This window comes from Festucalex cinctus, chromosome 1 (assembly GCF_051991245.1).
Source record: "Festucalex cinctus isolate MCC-2025b chromosome 1, RoL_Fcin_1.0, whole genome shotgun sequence".
NCBI lineage: Eukaryota > Metazoa > Chordata > Actinopteri > Syngnathiformes > Syngnathidae > Festucalex > Festucalex cinctus.
Window position 1 is genome coordinate 1,023,400 of NC_135411.1, and position 23,086 is coordinate 1,046,485.

The window sequence follows — 23,086 nt, forward strand, 5'->3', positions numbered from 1 at the left end:
TGTTCAATAAAACCCAATCAATCAATCAATCAATATGCTTGACTCTTTCACTTATTCTTTTCACGAAAAAATAAAATAAAAATCAATACCCACGCGGTATTACGTTCAATAATTATATATAAGCTGAATCTACCAAATGACAGAGTAGAATAGAATACTTTTTTTTGCCCCGTCCCGTTCTTTTATAATTGACAGTAGAAAAATGTAGGTTTGCCAAAATACAGCCATTTTTTTTTTCCCATGGACTCTGAAACCGTGTGGAGCCTGGGTGCCAAATCTGGTGCCTGTTCCTTTAAATCCCTCTCTGCGTGTGGTCATGTGACCCAGAGTAGCGAGCGAGGAGCACATATAAAAGGAGGGAAAATTTAATCAGGAAGTGAGGTGGGAAGTTGTTAAGAGATTCAGCTGCAGGTTTGTGTCTCTTCAGTTTTATTTATTGTATGTCTTAGCCTTGCTTGTTGTTAAATCCGAGCTGACTGTTACCTTGTAGGAGCCTCCGATGAGCCCAAACTGGTGAGCTATCAAAAAATCGTTACGGCAATATATCGTTGCGGGCCTCATGACAATACACATATCGATACGCAGGCGTCAGAATCGATATTGCTCATTATCTTGAAATAGGCAGTTCACGTTTTGCCTTTGCAGCTTGCATTGTACCTAAAAAATAAAAACCAGCAGCGTCTTTGAAGTTAATTGCCTTCAATTAATGCAAAAATAGCTCACCAGTGATTGGACACTGTATCTTGCTAAGAAAAGTGAAAACAGAGGAGGAATATCAACATTTATTTACTTCTAAACTTAACATGGCACGTGTCTTTAATGTACCAATTTTTGTATATTTAGTTTGAAAACGAAATAGAATGTGTTACACAAAAAAAATAAGTTTTTATTTACCCAAATATTTCAAATAAGCACATTTTAGAGCTGTAATTTTAATGAGTGTTGTTCAGAAACCGGTATCGGCAGAGGTGCCGATACTGCATTAAAACAGTGGTGTCGGTGAGTACTCACAAGTAACATGCCGATACCATTAATTCCAAAGCTAATATAGGATTTTGGATGAGGCATCTTGTGTCTTGCTGGTGCACGACATTCACTGATATGTGACATGTTCACTGCCTGCCGATCTAAGATATCCTATTGGCCCTTGAATGCTCTGAACCAATAGCAGGACAGCTTTTCCATGTTGAGGAAGAAAAAAAAACCTTAAATATCGGTATGGTATCGGCCGATACTGCAAAGCTGGGTATCGGTATCGGAACAACACTAATTTTCATACTTTGATATTTTTGCTCATATCCCGGTGTGTCTGTGAAAGCTGCTCCTTGCTCTGAAGTTCGTACACATTTAGACCAGGTATGCCGCTGGGTGGTAAACCAGAAGAGCTGCTAACAAAAATATTTTTGTCAGTCAGCATAACAAACATATCCTTTAGGTATACAAATGACTGTTACGCAAGTAAATTAATGTAATATATCGGGATACGTATTGCCTTGAAGATCAAGTATTGGGAAACATATGTATCGCGATACGTATCGTGATACGTGAGAATGGTGTGCTGTAAAAGTGTCAATGCATCTTAAGTGTAAATGTAATGCTTTCAAAACTACTCAACCTGTAAATATTAAATGTTTGCTGTTAATGTGTTTAAATGTCAATGTATGTTTGTTTTGTACGTAATTTAGGAAGTTATTTTTGTTTGCTTCTGAATGTTGTTTGTTGATGTTTGTACGTGTTGTGTATTTGCTTGTGTGAAGCACATTGATTTGCCTTGTGTATGAAATTAGAAATAAAGCCACCTTGCAATTTTCCCCAAATAAGCGTCGACAATACGTTCAGACACACAAAGCCATCTGCGATTAAATTTTTTTGTGGAACAATGTTATCACTGAAATGATTGACGCAAATGTCCTACTCTTTGTTGCTAACTCAACCACCACAGCTCCGTGCTAGCTAACACGCCATATGCTAGTGCATTTTGCACATTTTATCTTTCTATGTAACAATTTTGACATGATTAGCATACAATATTCAGATGACATCAGAACAAAATTGTGTCCATACCTGGTTTTGATTGAATATAATTTCTGTTCATGTGGCACTTTTGCCTCTGCAGGCAATTTGTTCTTGTCGTCAAACAACCTTTCATCACATTTTGAAATCACAATACAAATCAAATGGAGTAGATGCCACCTGGACTTCCGGGCTTCACACACCAGCTCCGTTTCCGGCCACTGCTGCGACTCACAGGCGGCGTTCCGACAAAAATGATCACATTAAGAGAAGCGACAGTACAATGCAATTGCATTTGTACTTCTGAGTGTGGCGCTGATGAGATGATGCTCCCCCTGGTGGGAAGTGTGTGGCAATACCTTACATCCCTAGCCAATCAGCATTAGTGCCCTTCCTACAAATAAGGAGTCAGTTGGTACCTGCCCTCAACTTACTCCTTGGCTCTGAGGTCCGCCTCCTTGACTTCAATGGCTTGTCATCATCAGTCATCACGAACATTTTACCTTCATTGGAAGGTAAGTGTTGCGTCAAAACTTTGCTGAAGGAAAGTGTGAGAGCCACAGATGACAAAAACTGGCCAAAAGTCATTTGTATTACTTGCAGTACAAATAAATGTTGCATATATATATATCAATAACTTATCAGATACTGTATCACCTTCCCATGGGCTCACCACCGGTGGGAGGGGCCACAGGGGTCGGGTGCAGTGGAGGCTGGGTGGCAGCCATGGGAGGAGACCTTGGCGGACCGACCCCCAGCTGCAGAAGCTGGCTCTTGGGACATGGAATGTCACCTCTCTGGCAGGGAAGGAGCCTGAGCTGGTGTGTGAGGCAGAGAAGTTCCGATGAGACATAGTCGGACTGTCCTCCACACACGGCTTGGGCTCTGGTACCAGTCCTCTCGAGAGGGGTTGGACTCTCTTCCACTCTGGAGTTGACCATGGTGAGAGGCGCCGAGCAGGTGTGGGCAGTCTTATTGGCCCCCGGCTCAGCGCCAGTACGTTGGGGTACACCCCGGTAGATGAGAGGGTAGCCTGCCTCCGCCTTCAGGTGGGGTGACGGGTCCTGACTGTTGTTTGTGCATATGCACCAAACAGCAGTTCAGAGTACCCACCCTTTTTGGAGTCCAGAGAGGGTGTGCTGGAGAGTGCTTCCCCGGGGACTTCAATGCTCATGTGGGCAATGACAGTGAGACAGGGAGGGACGTGATTTTGAGGAACAGCCCTCCCGGTCAGAACCCGAGTGGTGTTTTGCGATTGGACTTCTGTGCTCATCCCGGATTGTCCATAACGAACACCATGTTCAAACATAGGGGTGTCCATATGTGTATTTTGCACCAGGACACGCTCGGCTGCAGTTCGATGATCGACTTTGTAGTCGTGTCATTGGATTTGTGGCCGCATGTATTGGACACTCAAGTGAAGAGAAGGGCGGAGCTGTCAACATATCACCACCTGGTAGTGTGTTGGCTCCAAGGGTGGGGGAAGATGCCGGTCCGACCTGGCGGACCCAAACGTATTGTGAGGGTTTGCTGGGAACGTCTGGCGGAATCCCCTGTCAGAAAGAGTTTCTCCCTCTGGCAGAACTTCTCCCTTGTCCCGGGGGAGGAGAGGGTTCCAAGGGGGCTATGTTCCGCGCCTCCATTGTTAAGGCAGCCGATCGGAGCTGCGGCCATAAGGTAGTCGGTGCCTGTCATGGTGACAATCCTCGAACCACCAGCAGTAAGGGATGCCGTCAAGCTGAAGAAGGAGTCCTATCGGGCCTTTTTGGCCTGTAGTACTGCGGAGGCAGCTGACAGTTACCGGCTGGCCAAGCGGAACGCGGCTTCAGCGGTCGCTGAGGCAAAAACTCGGACATGGGAGGAGTTCGTTTGAGGCCATGGAAAATGACTTCCGCACGGGTTTGAGGAAATTCTGGTCCACCATCCGGCGTCTCATGAGAGGAAAGCAGTTCACTATTAACACTGTGTATAATGGAGATGGTGTGCTGCTGACTTCGACTCGGGACGTCGTGAGTCGGTGGGGGGAATACTTCGAAGATCTCAATTGCGCCAACACGTCTTCCTTTGAGGAAGCAGTCTGGCGACTCTGAGGTGGGCTCTCCTATCTCTGGGGTCAAAGTCACTGAGGTGGTTGGAAATCTCCTCGGTGGCGGGGCCCCAGGGGTGGATGAGAACCGCCCGGAATTCCTAAAGGCTCTGGATGTTGTGGGGCTGTGGTGGTTGACACGCCTCTAACGCTCCTTGGTCAATAATTTGCAACGCTATTGCTCAAGATTTATTTATTTTTTGCATTTTTATATATTTTAGTTTGGTTTTAAGGTATTTACAAAGACAAAGGGCAAGGTTAAAATGTTAATTTAAAGATGCCGGGAGAATTTGTCGGCTGCGTGACGTCACTCTCGTGGATTTTGACAGCACGCACGTATTATTTTTTTCACTCACTCACTCACAGAAGCTAACGTGTGAATGGGTGAGTGAAAAAAAAATCCGTGTGTGCTTTCAAATTGCCGCAGGAGTGACGTCACGCAGCTGACAATTTCGCCCGGCCCCGTTTGCGACACGCCAAACCCCGCTCTGCGATTGGCTGCAGGGGTGTAAACACTGTTTTTCCACAGAAACGTCCCGCTGTTCACAAACCAAACATCCATCCATCCATTTTCTTGACCGCTTATTCCTCACAAGGGTTGCGGCTGGCGCCTATCTCAGCTGGCTCTGGGCAGTAGGCGGGGTACACCCTGAACTGGTTGCCAGCCAATCGCAGCAAACCAAACACAAAATTACAAAATACAGGCTGGGGCGGTGGGGGTTTATAGGACAAAATCACCCCCAGAAATTAAGAGAAGCCCAGATCTGTAAATTGAGAAGTAGTTTGTTTGTTGAAATCCTGCATTTAACTCTTTGACCGCCATAAACGTTTAAAGACGTTCAGTATAATCCTAGAATTGGCCGCCATAGACGTTAATTGACGTCTACTATGTTTTTTATGGAAACGGGTGGAGGAAAGCCTTGGGCAGCTGTGCTCCAAGTATCAAGCCGATCGGGTTACTATAATGAGTATTCCTGGCCACTAGATGGCTGTGATGAGTCTTTTGGACAAGATCGGGTAGGAGACAACAGTAGAAGAAGAGAGGCGGAGCTAGAGTGTTGAGGGGGAGAGAATGGCAAACTTGGCTAAGGGAGTCAAAAAGGCTACAGATGGCAATCTGATCACGCTTGATCCTTATTTTCAAAGCTCAAAAGCATCGACCAGTGCTCAAGAGCACAGTGATGACGGGGTTAAGTCATAGTTGAAGCGGTGACGCGGCCGTTTCGACCACGTCCTAAGACCCCACCGGCTAGCGATGCTCATAACGTCCTAAGGCCCCACCGGCTAGCGATGCTAACACCGGAGAAAAGTGGTGCACAACCGAGCACGTCTGCACAGATGACGTTTCATCGGACGATGACGACTACTATGGGTCCGATGCAAGACAGTCTTGGACAGTCTTTCGTCCTCCAAAGAACGTGAAGGTAAGCGCTAACATGCTAAGAGATTGCTAGTAAGATTACTAACTTTTCGGGCGATCTGCTAGCAGCGTGTGTAAATGTGCTGATATACACTAAAACATCTATTACCTATACAAACGTGAATGTATATTTTATAGATCGTGCTCACAGCAACGTCCGACCGCTGGTTCTACGACAAAGAAAGGTAAAAAAAAAAAAAACGTTTTCAATACACCGCAACAATAAAAGGAAAGTCTTTCGATAGTATTGTAATTGTATATGTTTCTTTCAGCTCCTACCCAAAGTGACCCTTCTCACAGTGAGCAGAACAAAGGAAAAAGAGAAGATTCTCCACAGCACTAATAAAATATTTGATGGTAAACGTCTTCTATAATTTACAGAATGTGCATCGACCAATACATCCAAGAAAAAAAGGTAAACATGCACACACACACACATTGCATCACAGTGCTCTAAAATAATATATGCTATTGAAATGTATATTTGCAGATCCCAAAGATTCTGGCTGGCTTGAAGTTGATGAATTCGGCTGGCAGCCAACCATCTTCCCCTTTGCTGCAAAACCAGGACCAAGGGATGCTGCAGCAGACCTGAATTCCCACCTGCCAGCTGACATCCTGGAGCTCTTCATCACGGATGAACTTCTCCAGCACATCGTTCATCATACCAACCTCTACGCAAATCAGTCCATGCAGAAGCAGACTGACAAAAACTGTTGTGCACGTGTAAATAGTTTGCAAAGAGTTTTCCAAATTGTTTGTTCGGATTGCTGCTGTTGCATGTAAATAAACTGTTATTTTTCAATCAAAAAACATTTTTCATTGTTGGGGTAGTGTTTTATAGAAGTTTAGGTGTTTGTAGAATCACTCATACAAAAAAAAAAAAAAAAAGTGCCAAATTCACTTGAGTGCATGAAATAACATCGTTTCACAAAAAGCTTGATTTCTCCGTATTTTGGAAGAAAATAGAGGATTTGGGTGAAACGAAGCTGTTTTCTATTGTTGATTACTGAAGATTCGAATAAGGTAGAAACAAACTTTTTTTTTTTTAGATGAAAGATGAGACTTCAATCTTTCATTTGGTAGTATCCGCGTTTCCATAGTCCTAACACAACATTTTCTGTGGAGCTTGAAAGATTGGTAAAATTCTGTAAATCAGCTGGCAGTATAGGGGTTACCTTTTCCGAAAATGGCTGGCAGTCAAAGAGTTAAAAAGTGCATTTTCCTGAGTGAAACCGGCAGACTGGGCCTTTAAACTCATAACATTTGGTGGTTAAATCTCATCCCTGATAATAAACATTCAGTTTACCTCAAAATGCTTGTTCAACTTTGATGGCGAATTTTTAAACTGCACATTCACCACAATAAACTGGAGCTCTTTTCAATAAGTCCAATTTAAACTTTACAATTGTATCGGGATCAAAACACTGAAAAAAAGAATGAGAGTTTCGATTCCAACCGCAGCAAAAATGGCGACATCTGCCGATGACTTGTGGCATTGCTTGCGCTGAAGCCCCCGGACAATTTCCAGCAGCCAATCGTAACGCAGCGGGGGCGTGTCCTGCCTGACTTCCGCCGCACGTCTCTGTTCGTTTCTTCACGTGCTCACTGCCGTGGCCGGCGGCCACATCGCGTTTCATCAGACGTCCTCTGCTAATTCATTCTTTCTTATTTGGTGTTGTACTGAACACACAGGACTCCCATCACCATTTTGAAGTCTGCGACACCATTTATTAAATGTCGGCGTGTGTTTAAACTCGTCTCGGTGCACGTTGATGCTTCTCGGCCGAGTTAGCTTCGCTTAGCTTAGCTTAGCTCGCTAGCCGCTAACAAAGAGAAGCACATAACACGTGGTCAGGAAAAGACCGAGTGTGACTTTGTTGGCATTATTGTGCCAAAATGTCGGCGAGAACGACACCAAAGGACGAGGAGGAACATTTTGGAGTCAAAGAAGAGAACGAGCAACATTTTCAACCGCTGGACGACGTTTGCGAGGAGTCTCGAATTGTGCTACACGCAGCAGGTTTGTACACTTCTTATTACTCTCCCTTGCTTAGCACTACTATATAGCGTTAAAAAAAACACTGCAGTCCTCATTATTGTACATAGTAATTAAATTCAACTGTTATTTTAAAGAGTGAAATAAATTGATTTGATTGGTTGATTCCGGACAGTGGCCGATTATACAGTCATGAGACAGTCATACCAATGTATCTGACAAGACGTGTGCGATTTTAAGAACACTTAGGTGCACAATAAGACTGTATTAAAACGGTGGTACAATACTGCAAATTATTATTTTTTTTGTCGGTATACATAGCCTTGTTTCCCACATACATTTTTTTTTTTACAAAACAGTCACAGTTTTGTCATGATTACTGCATTATTACATTCAACTGCTGTTGCAACCAGTGTTAATTTTGACTAGAAATTTTAATTTAGTTTTAGTTATAGTCTTTTGACTAAAATTAACAAGTTTCAGTCATAATTTAGTCTTCTGATTGTATTTTAGTTTTGATCCAATTTTAGTCGACTAAATTCACAGTTTAGTCTATTTTCCTTCAGCATACGTTTAAACTTTTATGCAGAAAATTATAGCACACCTATTTGTGACTTTAGTTTAACACGCAAGACACATTTCATACAATGGTGTCTTTATTGTTTCAATGAATCATGTTCAACTGACAATAATGTAACTTTTTACCTGAATAAGAAAAAGTGCATAATTAAATTGCTTGAGATTAATCTTACAGATGCACAATTTATGTTTATGTACAGCACTTTGTATACAGCAATGCCTGTTCTTAGAGCGCTTTATAAATAAAGTTGAGTTGAGTTAAAGTGCAGTGAACACAACATTTTTTGAGTGGTTCTTTTCTCATTCATTCCGATTGGATTGTGTGAATTTTCACGACTGTGTTGTTTTCATTTTCATTTTAGTCATTGACGAAATTGTCAGTCAATTTTAATCATAGTTATTGTCTGAACGAATGGCTTCTATTTTAGTTTTCATTTAATTTTCGTCAGGAAAAACAATTAGTCACGAAAATTATGATGTCAATTTTTCGGCGACAAAAATATCACTGGTTGCAACTGTAGCATTCACGAAGACGGTAGTCAATGACAATCGATTCCGGTTTGCAAATCAGTGCCGAGTTCATATGGGCATATATGCGAACTGCGCACAAGACGACACGTGAAAATGGAATGAAGCGGTTGAGCTTAATTAAGGTAAATTAATGAGTTAAATTCAACGGTTATAAGCGGTTCCGAAACACAGTCGACTCCGCGTACCCATGTTCCCCTCCGGGAACCTGGTTGACGTCCCGCTCGTGAATGCGTCTGATTATCCGTCTTTTACACGAATACAAAAAGTTAGTATTCCTCGTTGGCGATCGTTGCCGAACCATTATGATTTGACGAGGGGTTCTTGACCTGGTTAAAATAGTCCGTGTGCCACGTCATCCTGTGCTTCCAGCATGTGAGCAGTAATAATTTCGTCTACAAAATTTTTTGTTACGAACATTTTTTTTCAGGCGAAAATTCAACACTAAAGTAGAAGCCATTCATTGAGACTAGTGTTGTTGCGATACCCTTTTTTTTGGTCCCCGATTCCAATACCCAGTTTTTTCGTATCGATGCTGGTACCGTACCGATACCAATGGGTTTTTTTCCAACATGAAAATTGAAAAAACTGCCCTACCATTGGTTCAGAACATTCAAGGGCCAATAGGATATCTTGGCTCGGCATGCAGTGAACATGTCACACATCAGTGAATGTCGTGCACACGCAAGAAACAAAATGTTGGACCAAATGTCCAATATTAGTGTCAGAAATAATGGTATCGGCATGTTACTTGTTAGTACTCTGGGCCTCTTCCGAGACCAGAATCGGTATCGGAACAACACTAATAGACTATAATTAAATTGATTGACAATTTTCTCAATGACTAAAACGAATTTCGAAAACAATACAGTGACGAAAATTCACACAATCCAACCAGAAGGAAGGAAACGTGTGTTGGAGAAAAGGACCACTCAGACACTGTTCAGTGCCACTGCACTTTGTTTAATGTAATTTCATGAATAAATTTCATATTATTTATTTCATTGTGCAGCTATAAGATTAATCTCAAGCAATTATGCACTTTTTATTTAAATGAAAACTAAGTGATATTAGAAAATGCAATTTCTGGAGAAATTGCAGTAAGGGTGAAATAAAAACCTGTGGAATGATTAGGAAGAATATTGAATGACCTGGAATGCTATACAGTGACCTGGAATGACCTGAACATGCTAAATTGAATCAGCAATGGAGGAAAGATTGAGGACTGGGGTAAGCAATGGAGTAAGGGTCACTTTCTGTTGAAATTAGGTCACTTTCTGTTGAAATCGGGCCACTTCCTGTTGAAATTGGGCTACTTCCTATTGATAGGTCACTTCCTGTTGAAATCGGGCCACTTCCTGTTGATTCTAAGTCACTTCCAGGTCACTTCCTATTGAAACAGGTCACTTCCGGGTCACTTCCTGTTGAAAACAAGTCAGTTCCTGTTGATTTTTGGCCATTTCTGGGTAACTTACTGTTCAAATCAACAGGTCACTTCCTATTGAAATCAGGTCACTTCCGGGTCACTTCCTGTTGAAAACAAGTCAGTTCCTGTTGATTTCAGGTCACTTTCTATTGAAAGCAGGTCACTTTCTGTTGAAATTGTGTCACTTCCTGTTGATTTCAGGTCACTTCCTATTGAAATCAGGTCACTTCCTGTTGATTTTTGGCCATTTCTGGGTAACTTCCTGTTCAAATCATCAGGTCACTTCCTATTGAAATCAGGTCACTTCTGGGTCACTTCCTATCGAAAACAAGTCAGTTCCTGTTGATTTCAGGTCACTTCCGGGTCATTCCTGTTGAAAACAAGCCACTTCCTGTTGAAATCAGGTCACTTCCTATTCATGCCGGGGCATTTCCTGGCGAGAATCCCTGGTGTACCAAATCAATTGGCCAAGATGGCCGCCACCCCGAGTGAGACTCTTGGACGTAACTTAATCAATTGGCCAAGATGGCTGCCGCTGAGGGCAGGCGTAGGGTACAAAATAGTGAATTGTGGTTAAGGTGTGAATTTTGGAACTAAAAAAAAGATGGAGAATTGGTGGACTACATTGAAGTTGGAACAAAGTGAATCGGATGAAAAATGTGGAAGTAAATGTGAAATGTAGAATCTCTCATTATGAATACATTGGAAAAAACGTGTACGAAATCGGGAATTGCGCGTAAGGCATGAATTTTGGAACAGGAAAAGAGCTCGTGGTATGATTTGGTGGAATGTATTGACGTTGGAATGAAGTAAATTGGATGAAAAATGTGGAAGGAAATTTTTAGTCTTCCATGCAGAATGCATGACGAAAAATTGGGTACAAAATCGGGAATTGTGGGTAAGGCGTGAATATTTGGAATATGTTTAAATTGAAAGATGAGAATGGGATGAATCATGTGGAAGTAGGGGTCTTCCAGCCTAACTATGGTTACAAATGGGTGTTTTAATTTTCTATGTAAAAGTTGAAATGTATGCGGATGGACAATATCAACTCAACTCAATTTAGTCGACTGATTTTTGAAAATAAATTTTAATTTAGCAATTTTAGTCGACTAAATTGACAGTTTGGTCTATTTTCCTACAGCATACATTTCAACTTTTATACAGAATTAGAACACACCTATTTGTAACGGTAGTTTAACACACAAGACACATTTCATACGATGGTGTCCTTTTATTGTTGTAAGGAAACGTGTTCAACTGTCAATAATATAACTTAGTTTTCACCTAAATAAAAATAAAAAAAAGTGCATACAGTGGTTACCTCTACTTACAAAATGAATTGGTTCTGGAAGAAAGTTCTTAAGTAGAAAATTTGTAAGTAGAGACGCATTTTCCATGTAAATGCCCTAATCCGTTCCAAGCCTCCCAAAATTCAACGGCCCGGGACAGTTACAAAAGTACACCTCGAAGAGAAGAGGATTCGCGAAGTTGGCAGTCACGCCACACAGACTGTAATTGAGGACGAACAACGAGCGTAGACCGTCAAATCAATGTTATTGTCTGTCAATTAAAGACTAACGAGCAGTAGATGGAAAAATAGTGACTTTAGTTTTAACGGTAATGTTACATATTGAGGGTGCTGGTTGCTCATGAAGGGCAAACAATTCACATTTATCAATATTTAGTTTCAGGCCTGATGCTCTGGAGAATTGATGAAGAGATCAGCCAGGGCCATGTTGAAAACAAGCTATTTCTCCACTGTTTTAAACAGATTTGTGAATAATGATGAAAGTTATATTCTAATGCTAATTGCTGCTAAATGCAAATGGATAGAAATATACTTTTGTTTCCCTGATGAAAGAAGAGACTCTAATCTTTTTTTTGGTAGGTTCCATATATTTATGGCAATAGAATACAACATTCTGTGGGCCTTGCAAAATCAGTCCAAATCCAGTAAAACAGGCGGTTGGCTTCACTCAAAATGGCTGCCAGTCAATGAGTTCATAAAAAAAATAAAAAATGTTTTTAATAATAATTAAATTACATTTAAATTCCATACAATCTCCAGTTAATGTGATCATTTCTAAAACCTTGCACTCAAAAAATTGCAACAAAAAATTCGACTAAAATAAAGAAGAAGAAAAAAGAACACGAGCAAAACTAACTGAATTTGAAAAACAAAATTGCACATAAGAGCTGGGCGAGTATGCTCATAGCAGTTTTCAGCATCGAGTTGATACCGGCCTTATTTGAATTGAAGGTCCGTGCTTCTCAATGCTGGTCCTCGGGGACACCATCCAGCATGTGTTCCCATGTCTCCCTCAGCCAACACAGGTGAGGCTCGTGAAGCCGGCTTCTCCAGAACTTGCTGATTCCTGATCATTTGAATTGCCTGTGCTGGGTGAGAGGGACATGGAAAATAGACTGGAGAGGGGGAAGCCGAGGACCGGGGTTGTTTTAATTGGAAGGGATACCTGATCTACGTACACAAAGAAGCTTATATCTTCAATCACAACAACAACAAACTGTTTTGCGTACGGAAAAAGCAATTCCACAATTACGGATACAACTCACCTGACTTTTGGCAGCGCTATTCGGCCGTTTAACAAAAGAAAAAGTGTAGTCAGTAGTGCATAGAATTTGCCGGCACTTGACTAGAACTTTTCCTGGCTCAAAGTTTAAAAAAAAAAAAAAAAAAAAAAAAAAAAAAGACCAGAGACTCTTGGGTGGATTTACAGTCTGAGGTAAAACAGCAAGGATGTTAAAAAACAAACAAACAAACAAACAAAAAAAACCTGTGCTACTCATAATTCTGGGGTACATTATCACAATTCATTATAATCCACATTTATCCAGATTTCTCCTTACTTTGGAAGCATGTATTATTTTGGTATATTTGAATTTGATAATAATGTCGATACACAGTTTCATTTGATAAATCTTATGATTATTCTAGCGAAGATTACACATAAGAAACAATCCTTTATTGATTTTTTTTTTGTATCCATGAGAAATTATTTTTTGTCGTTGTCTGTGTCCAAAAGCTGTAAAAACGTATAACTATTGCAAACTTATCATTTATTTATATGATTTTGTATCAAACTATTTTCTTTTCTTTCAGTTATACTATTGATTTTATTTGGTTTAGCTTTTGTATGTTTTAACTTCCCTGGCGTGTTCTATGTTCTAATTGTTTATAGTGTATACAATGATTGTATTATTTCCCCCCCCAATAGTTTGTATACCGATTGAGTGAATAGAGATTTAAAAAATAAAAAACTAAACTGGGCTACTCGTATGTACAGGAGATAAACATTTTTCTTCTTATTCGTCCGAGTGCAGTTTAAAGGTCTATTTATTTTTATTATCCAAATGAATCTAGAATTAAACGTATAATTTTATGAGCTTTTTTTTAATTATTTTTTTTTAAGTAAAATTAAATATTAACATTTTCGTGACATGAAATTTGTCCAACTGTATTTGCCGTAGATTTCACGTGGTAGCAGAAGAGCGACTCCATTCCAGGCACGACGCGTTTACGTTCGGCTTCACGATAAAAATAATTCAACACGAATTCGTACGGAACGAACTGACACATCGACACTTTGCCCCGTCACTACTTTATTGAAGTCAAACATAATTGCTACGTTTCGTGTCTGGTTCAATCGTATCTCTCGGCCCTCTTTATTTTGTCTTGTCTTAGCTTAGCTTAGTTTAGCTTAGCTTAGCTTAGCTTGCTAGGTGCCAAAAAACGAGACGCGTTTGCTATCGCCAAATTGGCTCAGCAGACGTCAATCGTGAGCGTAAAGTGTCGTGAATATCGTGTGAAGATGTTCACAATGGCGAAAGTCAAGTACGAAGAGGAGCTTTGTGGAGCACAGGAGGACAACGAGCGACAACGTCAACTGCTGGACGCCGTTTACAAGCAGCCTCGAGTTGTGTTGAACAGAGCAGGTTTGTCACTTGTTTCATCGACACTTTTCAACCATATGTACGTTTTTATTTCTGTAATGACTCTTCACCGGGTCACTTTGTTACGATACACAGTTTTTTTTCTTCAGTCGGTTTGGTACATTTCTCAGTCGATACGAATTGGATTTAGCAGAACTGCAACTGAGGTAAAGCTAGCCGCCTTTTCTTTTTACGCGGTCAAGTCAGCCGTCTTTTCTTTTTACGCGGTCAAGTCAGCCGCACTTCATTTTTTTCTGTTCGCCCTTTTCTAGGATTTACGGTAGTGTGCTCGAAGAGACGCTGGCGCGGAGAATGTGACCGAGAACAACATTGGGTTTTCAAAATAAAAGATCGGTTTTCAAAAATAAAATTGAATTCAAACGCAGTTTAAAGTATGCTTGGTTTTATTATTATTATTATTATTATTATTATTATTATTATTATTATTATTATTAACAGTTTAAAAGCTGTTTCACAATAACAGTACCAATTCAAATTTCACTGGGAATGCACTCTTGTGGGGTGATATTGAGCAATAACATTGATATGTACAGTATTAAGTTAACGGTAATTTAAAATGAAGGAAAGGTTGAAATTGAGAAGAAAATAGGTGTGTGTCATCGAGCAGACATGCCACTTTGAGGCAGAACTAATTTGGGGTCAATAGGTCATCTGACCTAGAAGCTATTAAGCAGAAAATAAGTGGAAGTCTAAAATGAAAAAAGAAAATAAAAGGTGTGCATCATCTATCAGACATGGCACTATGATGCTGCATTGGTTTGGGGTCAATAGGTCACATGGCCTGGAAGCTATTGAGCTAAGAAGCTGAAATTTACAGATAATGAGAAAAAAAATTGTTAAAAATAAGCGGAGGTCTTTTTTTTATTTTTTTTTTTAAGGCTGTATGCAAATGAATATGTACAATTTTCTCTTGTTTCCTACAATATTAGTTGCTGATGTCATGTTGATCAAAATGTATGCTGTGTTGACCCTAGTCTCACACCTTGACTCCGCAACATTTTTGCATTATTTCTTTTTGCTCCACAATGAAAAATGGTTGAACAAGTTACAATACGTCAACCATATTTCTATATATTCCCAGTAGACTTTTTTTTTTTTTTTTTTTTGGGCAAATGTTAACTTTTAATAATCAAAAATCAATTCAACCAATGAGCAACCCGTTTTTTGAAATTTGTGTTTTCATCTCTAATATTCTAATATAATTATGGTGAAAACAGTGCCTCTGGATTGGCAGGCCGGGGTGGTGGTCCCCCTTTTTAAGAAGGGGGACCGGAGGGTGTGTTCCAACTATAGAGGGATCACACTCCTCAGCCTCCCTGGTAAGGTCTATTCAGGGGTGCTGGAGAGGAGGGTCCGTCGGGAGGTCGAATCTCGGATTCAGGAGGAGCGGTGCGGTTTTTGTCCTGGCCGTGGAACAGTGGACCAGCTCTACACCCTCAGCAGGATCCTTGAGGGTGCGTGGGAGTTCGCTCAACCAGTCCACATGTGTTTTGTGGATTTGGAGAAGGCGTTCGACCGTGTCCCTCGGGGAGTCCTGTGGGAGGTGCTTCGGGAGTACGGGGTACCGGGCCCCCTGATACGGTTCGGTCCCTGTTTAGTCCGCATTGCCGGCAGTAAGTCGGATTCGTTTCCGGTGAGGGTTGGACTCCGCCAAGGTTGCCCTTTGTCACCGATTCTGTTCATAATTTTTATGGACAGAATTTCTAGGCGCAGCCGAGGCGTTGAGGGGATCCGGTTTGGTGGCCTCAACATTGCATCTCTGCTCTTTGCAGATGATGTGGTGCTGTTGGCTTCTTCAGGCTGGGATCTCCAACTCTCACTGGAGCGGTTCGCAGCCGAGTGTGAAGCGGTTGGGATGAGGATCCGCACCTCCAAATCCGAGACCATGGTCCTCAATCGGAAAAGGGTGGCGTGTCCTCTCCGGGCTGCTATAAAGGGCCCTCACAGCCCGGGCCACATTGGGGTATTTGCACATTGGGGTACTTGCACGTTGGGGTACTCGCACATTGGGGTACTGGCACATTAGGAGCAAAATTTCTTTAAACATGGCATGATAAACCTTTACATGTGGATTTTTTTTGCCAGGTGTGATGTGTGTGTCAAGCTCAATGGGGTTTGGTGATTGTTAAGATCTGCAAAAATCAGCGTCCTTTTTTATTTTTAGGGAATGAGTTGACCTGATTGGTATTTTTTGCAAAAGTATATATACCCGTCATCGCTCATACTCATTGCACGATGTTGCTTTTATTGTCCATATAGGCTATCAAAAATAAATAAAACAAAATAAAAAAGTACATATGTTTGGATCGGTCTGATACCAGTGAACATCTTGAGTAGTGGAAAAAGTAAAAGAATATTCATAAATTACTTAGTTATTACACTTACAATGAGTTCACAAATTTTGTACAAAATACCGTAAGTGTTTTTTTTTTTTTTTATGCCTTAAGGACTAGGTGACGCTGTATTTATAACTGAATTTTGTCACAGAGATACCTTCACGCCTTGACTATAAATATCCATGTCAAGTGTGGGATTTTTTTAAGCATGCACCGGGGAGTTATTAAGTACATCCTGCATTCACGATACTGCTTTTAACGTCCATAGAGGCTATCAAAAATAAATAAAACTAAATAAAAAATACTTATGTTTGGATAGGTCTGATGCCAGTGAACATTTTGAGTGGTGGAAAGTAAAAGAATATTCATAAATGACTTAGTTATCACACTGAGAATGAGTTTACAATTTTTGTAAAAATACCGTAAGTGGGGTATTTTTATTTTTATTTTTTCATGCCTCAAGGGCTAGGTGGCGCTGCATATATAACTGAATGTTGTCATATAGATAGCTTCAGGCCTTGACTATAAACATACATGTCAAGTTTGGGATTTTTTGGAGCATGTACAGGGGAGTTATTAAGCATATCCTTTTTCAGTGCAAAACACAAATTTTGATGTCCCGCCCTCATCATATAGTATTTCGAAAAGTCAAGATTTTTCCGCCTGTCGTTGGCTCAGGTCTTGACATGGTCCAGGTCAAGTCTTAACTCAGTCGGATGAAACGTGTAGGAGAAGTGGGCAAAAGTATGCCCCCTGTAAATGTGCAAAAATCGTCAAAAATGGGACATTCAAAAATTCGTAGCTCACTTCCTGTTCATTTTAGCATATGGGTCCAAGAGACTTGTTTGTAGGTCTAGGGCTCCCTCATACACCTAAAAATATTCGTCGTTCTTGCTTAAACGTACAACCGGGGCTGCGTCGTTAAAAATTTCTAGGGGGCGCTATTGAGTCATTTTTGTAAAAATAGCACAATCAACAATAAAATATTGCTCATTTTACCAGGCCAGATGTGTGTGCCAAGTTTCATGAGTTTCTGTGCATGTTTAGACCCTCAAAACCGACGTTGTTTTCTTGGCGAACAGCGCTTAGCCACGCCCACAGCAATTCGCGAAAACTCACAAACTTCGTGTTGTGACATCATGAAGGCCGAAACCCTCATCTGAGCAAATCTGAGGTAGGTCCAGTTAACGTGTTTGGACAAAAACGTAGAAGAAAATTCGTAAGAAAAAAAATGCCACTAGGTGGCGCTATCAGTAAGATGAAATATAAGTTCGTAGATGTCTTTAGGGCTGGACTCTCATCAAATGTGTGAAATTTTGAGAAGATAGGATCATCTCGGTCAAGTTAATGCAGCTTTTATATTCACGAAAAAATCTTCAGACTTTGCGTCACCGTAGCGGCCACGCCCTTTGGCGAAAAGTTACAATATTCGGTGTGGGGCATGATCAACATCTTAAGGCTTTTCTGACCAATTTTCAACTGGATCCCTTCAACGAGCTCAGCACAGTAGCTAAAAACGTAAAATATGACTTATTGTTACCACTAGGTGGCGCTATATGTATAACTGAATTTTATCATATAGATGTTTTCAGGCCGTGACTATTACGTTGCATGAGAAGTTTGAGATTTTTTTGGAGCTTGAACATGGGAGTTATTAAGCATTTGCTCTTTCTGGACAAATGAAATTTTAAAGGCAATATTTGATGCCCCGCCCCTGTCATATAGTATTTCGAAAAGGCAAGATTTTTTGCCCAGTTGTTCTCTCAGGTCTTGAGATGATAAATGCCAAGTTTGAAGTGAATTGGATGAAAAATGTTTGCAAAGGGGGAAAAAGTATGACCACAGTGAATGTGCCAAAATAGGCCAAAATTGGACATTAAAAAATTCATAGCTCACTTCCTGTACATTTTGGGAAATGGCTTCCACTGACTTTTTTTGTGCGTCTCAGGGTGCTACATGTGCCTGACAATTTTCGTAGCTCTAGGTCAAACGGGCCGGGAATGGTTTTTATTTTTCTACGCTAGGGGGGCGCTATAGAGTCGCATTGTTATGACAACTACAAAATATCAAATTTTTCGCCGGGCCCGAAGAGACTGCAAAGTTTGGTGAGTTTTCGTAAATGTTTAGGCCCTCAAAAATGCGATCGTTTACGGAGAAGAAGAAGAAGAAGAATTCTTACAAAAACAAGAGGGACCTCGCAGCGGTCGCTGCTCGGGCCCTAATTAAATCAATTACAACCACAGTGCAGGCTATGTTAAAAAAAAAAAAAAAAAGTGACAAAAAACACTGACACTCATTCACATTGTTTTTTGTGCAAATGTTCCAATGGTGGTTGAGGGGATGGGGTGGGTGGGGAGATGATCGATACTGGCTTCCACCGTGTAAGTGACACGGGCTCGGAAGCATTTGTTTGTGTGTGTTGAATGTGTTGTGTGTGTGTTGGGGGCGGGGTCGATATATCTATACATGGCTTTATGTATCGATATTGGGATATGAAAAGGCGTATCTATACGATATCGATATATCAATATTTTGAACCCAGCCCAAGTTAATTCAATTGAAATAGAAAGGGTGTATGAAAACAAATTCCTTGTAGTAGTTATTGATGATAAATTATTTTGGAAGCCACACATAGAAAATGTTAAAAGGAAAATGTCAAAAATCATAGGGATACTCTATAAAACTAAGGATGTCCTGAACATGAACTCATTATATACATTATACAGTTCATTATTCTTACAATATCTGACCTATTGTGTGAAAATCTGGGCAAATGCAAATAAAACAAACACCAACTCTGTATTCAAATTGCAAAAGAGAGCTATAAGAATTATTAATTAATCAAAATATACTGAATCAACACATCCATTATTTATTAAATTAAATACAATGAAATTTTATGACTTGGTTGAGTTTAAATTAGCACCAAATTAGACACAGTCCTTATGATATAAGGGGTGCACATGTCTATAAAAAACAAAAAACAAAACAAGAACAAATATTGAGCAAAGGTGTGTATCTGTTAGGTGTTAATTTGTGGAATCATTTGGGAATTGCCCTGAAAGGATGTGACTCACTTGTTGAGTTTAAAAAAAAATGTTTAAAAGTTTAAAAAAAATACTTGTGTATAGATTGTTATTCATTCACTCATGTGGCCCATGTGATAAACTTCAATATAAAATACATAACATCACAATAAATTAACTTTACCAAACCATGTGTATCTTGTGTCTCGCAGATGTCAGTGAAAAATATATTTTTCCTGAGCGGCAGGAGCCAGAGTTCCCTGGCGTGAAACAGGAGGAGGACTTGGAGCCTCTTCAAGTTAAAGAAGAGAAGCGGCAACAGCCTCCCAACATCAAAAAAGAGGAGCAGCTGCCACCATACATTGAAGAGGAGGAGCACTTCACAGAGTTGCCCGAGACTGGTGTCCATTTGAAGACTGAAGATGAACGTCAATATGAAGAGAACAAAGGGGCAGAGTCTCCAAGCAGACAACAAATGACAAATGATGACAGCCGGTTAGCTCTTATGTCAGATGGTGAAGACGCGTCACACGCTGCTCACACTGCTGAAGATGAAGAGTGTGACGATGATGTGACATGTCCCACTGATGGCAAACGGTGGAAATGTTCTCAGTGTGGAAAAACCTTTGGTTCCAAGTCTCAATTGAGAAATCATGCGATGGGCCACATTGGTGATAAACCTTTTGTCTGCTCAGTTTGTGGTCGAAGTTTCTCTAGGAAGGAAACTTTAACAACGCACACGCGAACCCACACCGGAGAGAAGCCTTTTGCTTGCTCAGTTTGTGGTCAAAATTTTGCTCAGAGGGGACACTTAAAAACACACACAAGAACCCACACTGGAGAGAAGCCTTTTGCTTGCTCAGTTTGTGGTCGAATTTTCTCTCAGAAGGGATCCTTAAAAATCCACACACGAACCCACACTGGAGAGAAGCCTTTTGCTTGCTCAGTTTGTGGTCAAAAATTTGCTTTCAAGGGATACTTAAAAATACACACAAGAACCCACACTGGAGAGAAGCCTTTTGCTTGCTCAGTTTGTGGTCAAAAATTTGCTTTCAAGGGATACTTAAAAATACACACAAGAACCCACACTGGAGAGAAGCCTTTTGGTTGCTCAGTTTGTGGTCAAAATTTTGCTCGGAGGGTACACTTAAAAACACACACAAGAACCCACACTGGAGAGAAGCCCTTTGCTTGCTTGGTTTGTGGTCAAAATTTTGCTCAAGGGGGAGACTTAAAAATACACACAAGAACCCACACTGGAGAGAAGCCTTTTGCTTGCTCAGTTTGTGGTCGAATTTTCTCTCAGAAGGGATCCTTAAAAATCCACACACGATCCCACACTGGAGAGAAGCCTTTTGCTTGCTCAGTTTGTGGTCACAAATTTGCTTTCAAGGGATACTTAAAAATACACACAAGAACCCACACTGGAGAGAAGCCTTTTGCTTGCTCAGTTTGTGGTCGAATTTTCTCTCAGAAGGAATCCTTAAAAATCCACACACGAACCCACACTGGAGAGAAGCCTTTTGCTTGCTCAGTTTGTGGTCAAAATTTTGCTCAGAGGGGACACTTAAAAACACACACAAGAACCCACACTGGAGAGAAGCCCTTTGCTTGCTTGGTTTGTGGTCAAAATTTTGCTCACAGGGGAGACTTAAAAATACACACAAGAACCCACACTGGAGAGAAGCCCTTTGCTTGCTTGGTTTGTGGTCAAAATTTTTATTCCAAGGGATACTTAAAAATCCACACAAGAACCCACACTGGAGAGAAGCCTTTTGCTTGCTCAGTTTGTGGTCAAAGATTCCCAACAAAGGGCAACGCTGAGAGGCACAAGTGTGCTGGTGAGAAAAGCGGTTGATGAATGAAGCTTGATATGATCTCATTTAGGAATTGACGTTTAAAATGGTGCAGAAATTTCTACCGCTAAATGAATGATTGATCTGTGTACTTGTATCGTGTGTTGTGTCTTAGCCTATTTTGAAATTGAGTTTGTTTTGAAAACGTAACATCAACCTGACAAGTGGCTACAGATTATAACTGACGGCTATAATCTGTCATGTTGACATGTAAATGTCCATTCATATGTAGTTTGCCTTATATACATATTAAAAGGCTGTTGTTGAACACATTATTTTAGGTTAATTAATTATGCACAAATTAGTGTGTCCAAAAAATAACGCAACTGATCGCGAGTCTGATTGCAGACCGCAGACTGGGAACGGAACGCCCACGGAACGGAACGCCCACGGAACGGAACGCCCCTATGCTCTTGATTGACGGAAAGTGACGCTGCTGTCGTGATCCAGTAGTGTTGTTCTCAACTTCTCTGCAGCGAGCGGTCGCCACGAGAACTACGAAACGAAATCATTCCATCCATTATCATAACCTCTTAGTTCTCAAAAAGTTCCCGGGGACGACACAAAATAATTTGTAAAATGACGAGTCGGGAGCAGAAAGTAAGTGGACATGTATTTTATTTAATGAACATTAGCACATAGGTCGCTAAAGAAAAGTTCGTTTCCCGCACAGAAAGTTTGAAAAATGAATTGAAATGATTTAGTGGAACACAATGTTTTTCTTCCATATCTCTCTCGTTGAATTCCAATTGTTATTTCACATGGAACAATAGTTTGAACCTGTGTACCGTACAATATGCTGACCTAAAAGTAGTAACTTGCAAATGGGGAATCCACCGTAGCCTGCGGGGGCGGAGTGTTCCGCTGGGGGAGGAGTGTTCCGTGATTGGGGGGCGTATTGTTCCGACCTTTGTCCTCTTAAGACTACCCGTAGCCTGCGGGGGCGTAGTGTTCCGCTGGGGGCGTAGTGTTCCGTTCTGCGGTCTGCAATCAGATACAATTGGGCATTTTTTTGCTGCAGTTGGAATCAAAACTCTCATTCTCTTTTTCAGTGTTTTGATCCCGATACAATTGTAAAGTTTAAATTGGACTTATTGAAAAGAGCTCCAGTTGATTGTGGTGAATGTGCAGTTTAATAAGAATTCGCCATCAAAGTTGAACAAGCATTTTGAGGTCAACTGAATGTTTATTATCAGGGATGAGATTTAACCACCAAATGTTATGAGTTTAAAGGCCCAGTCTGCCGGTTTCACGCAGGAAAATGCACTTTTTAAATGCAGGATTGAAACAAACTACTTCTCAATTTACAGATCTGGGCTTCTCTTAATTTCTGGGGGTGATTTTGTCCTATAAACCCCCACCACCCCAGCCTGTATTTTGCAAAAAAAAAACAAAAACAGTGTTAACACCCCTCCAGCCAATCGCAGAGGGGGGCGAAATTGTCGGCTGCGTGACGTCACTCCCGCGGCAATTTGAAAGCACGCATGGATTTTTTTCCCACTCACTCATTTACACATGTAAACTTCTGTGAGTGAGTTAGTGAATACTACTACTACTATTACTACTACTACTAATAATAAAAATACGTACGTGCTGTCAAAACCCGCGAGAGTGACGTCACGCAGCCGACAAATTCGCCCGGCTCCGTTTGCGACAATCATTGTAAATTAACATTTTAACCTTGCACTTTGTCTTTGCAAATACCTTAAAACAAAACTAAAACATACTAAAATGCAGATTCTTAGACAAAAAAAAAAATCTTGAGCAATAGCGTTGCAAATTATTTACCAAGGAGCGTGAGAGGCGTGTCAACCACCACAGCCCCACAACATTCAGAGCCTT

The 23,086-nt window shown here is 40.8% G+C and overlaps 2 protein-coding genes and 1 long non-coding RNA gene across 3 annotated transcripts in view; 2 read left to right on the forward strand and 1 right to left on the reverse strand.

Annotated features, from left to right (window-relative positions):
- The window catches only part of LOC144010356 (uncharacterized), a 144,955-nt gene that overhangs the window by 104,235 nt on the left and 17,634 nt on the right, over positions 1-23,086 (reverse strand). The gene's annotated exons all lie outside the window — the stretch shown is intronic.
- On the forward strand, positions 4,760-6,237 carry LOC144012491 (uncharacterized). The gene is made up of 4 exons (XR_013282138.1): positions 4,760-5,523; positions 5,658-5,704; positions 5,792-5,934; positions 6,010-6,237. It is a non-coding gene; the product is annotated as an uncharacterized LOC144012491 (long non-coding RNA).
- On the forward strand, positions 13,831-22,672 carry LOC144011735 (uncharacterized). Its single transcript, XM_077511695.1, has 2 exons — positions 13,831-14,008; positions 19,601-22,672. Exons 1-2 carry the CDS (start codon positions 13,885-13,887, stop codon positions 21,244-21,246), a joined length of 1,770 nt encoding a protein of 589 aa, XP_077367821.1. The 5' UTR covers positions 13,831-13,884; the 3' UTR covers positions 21,247-22,672.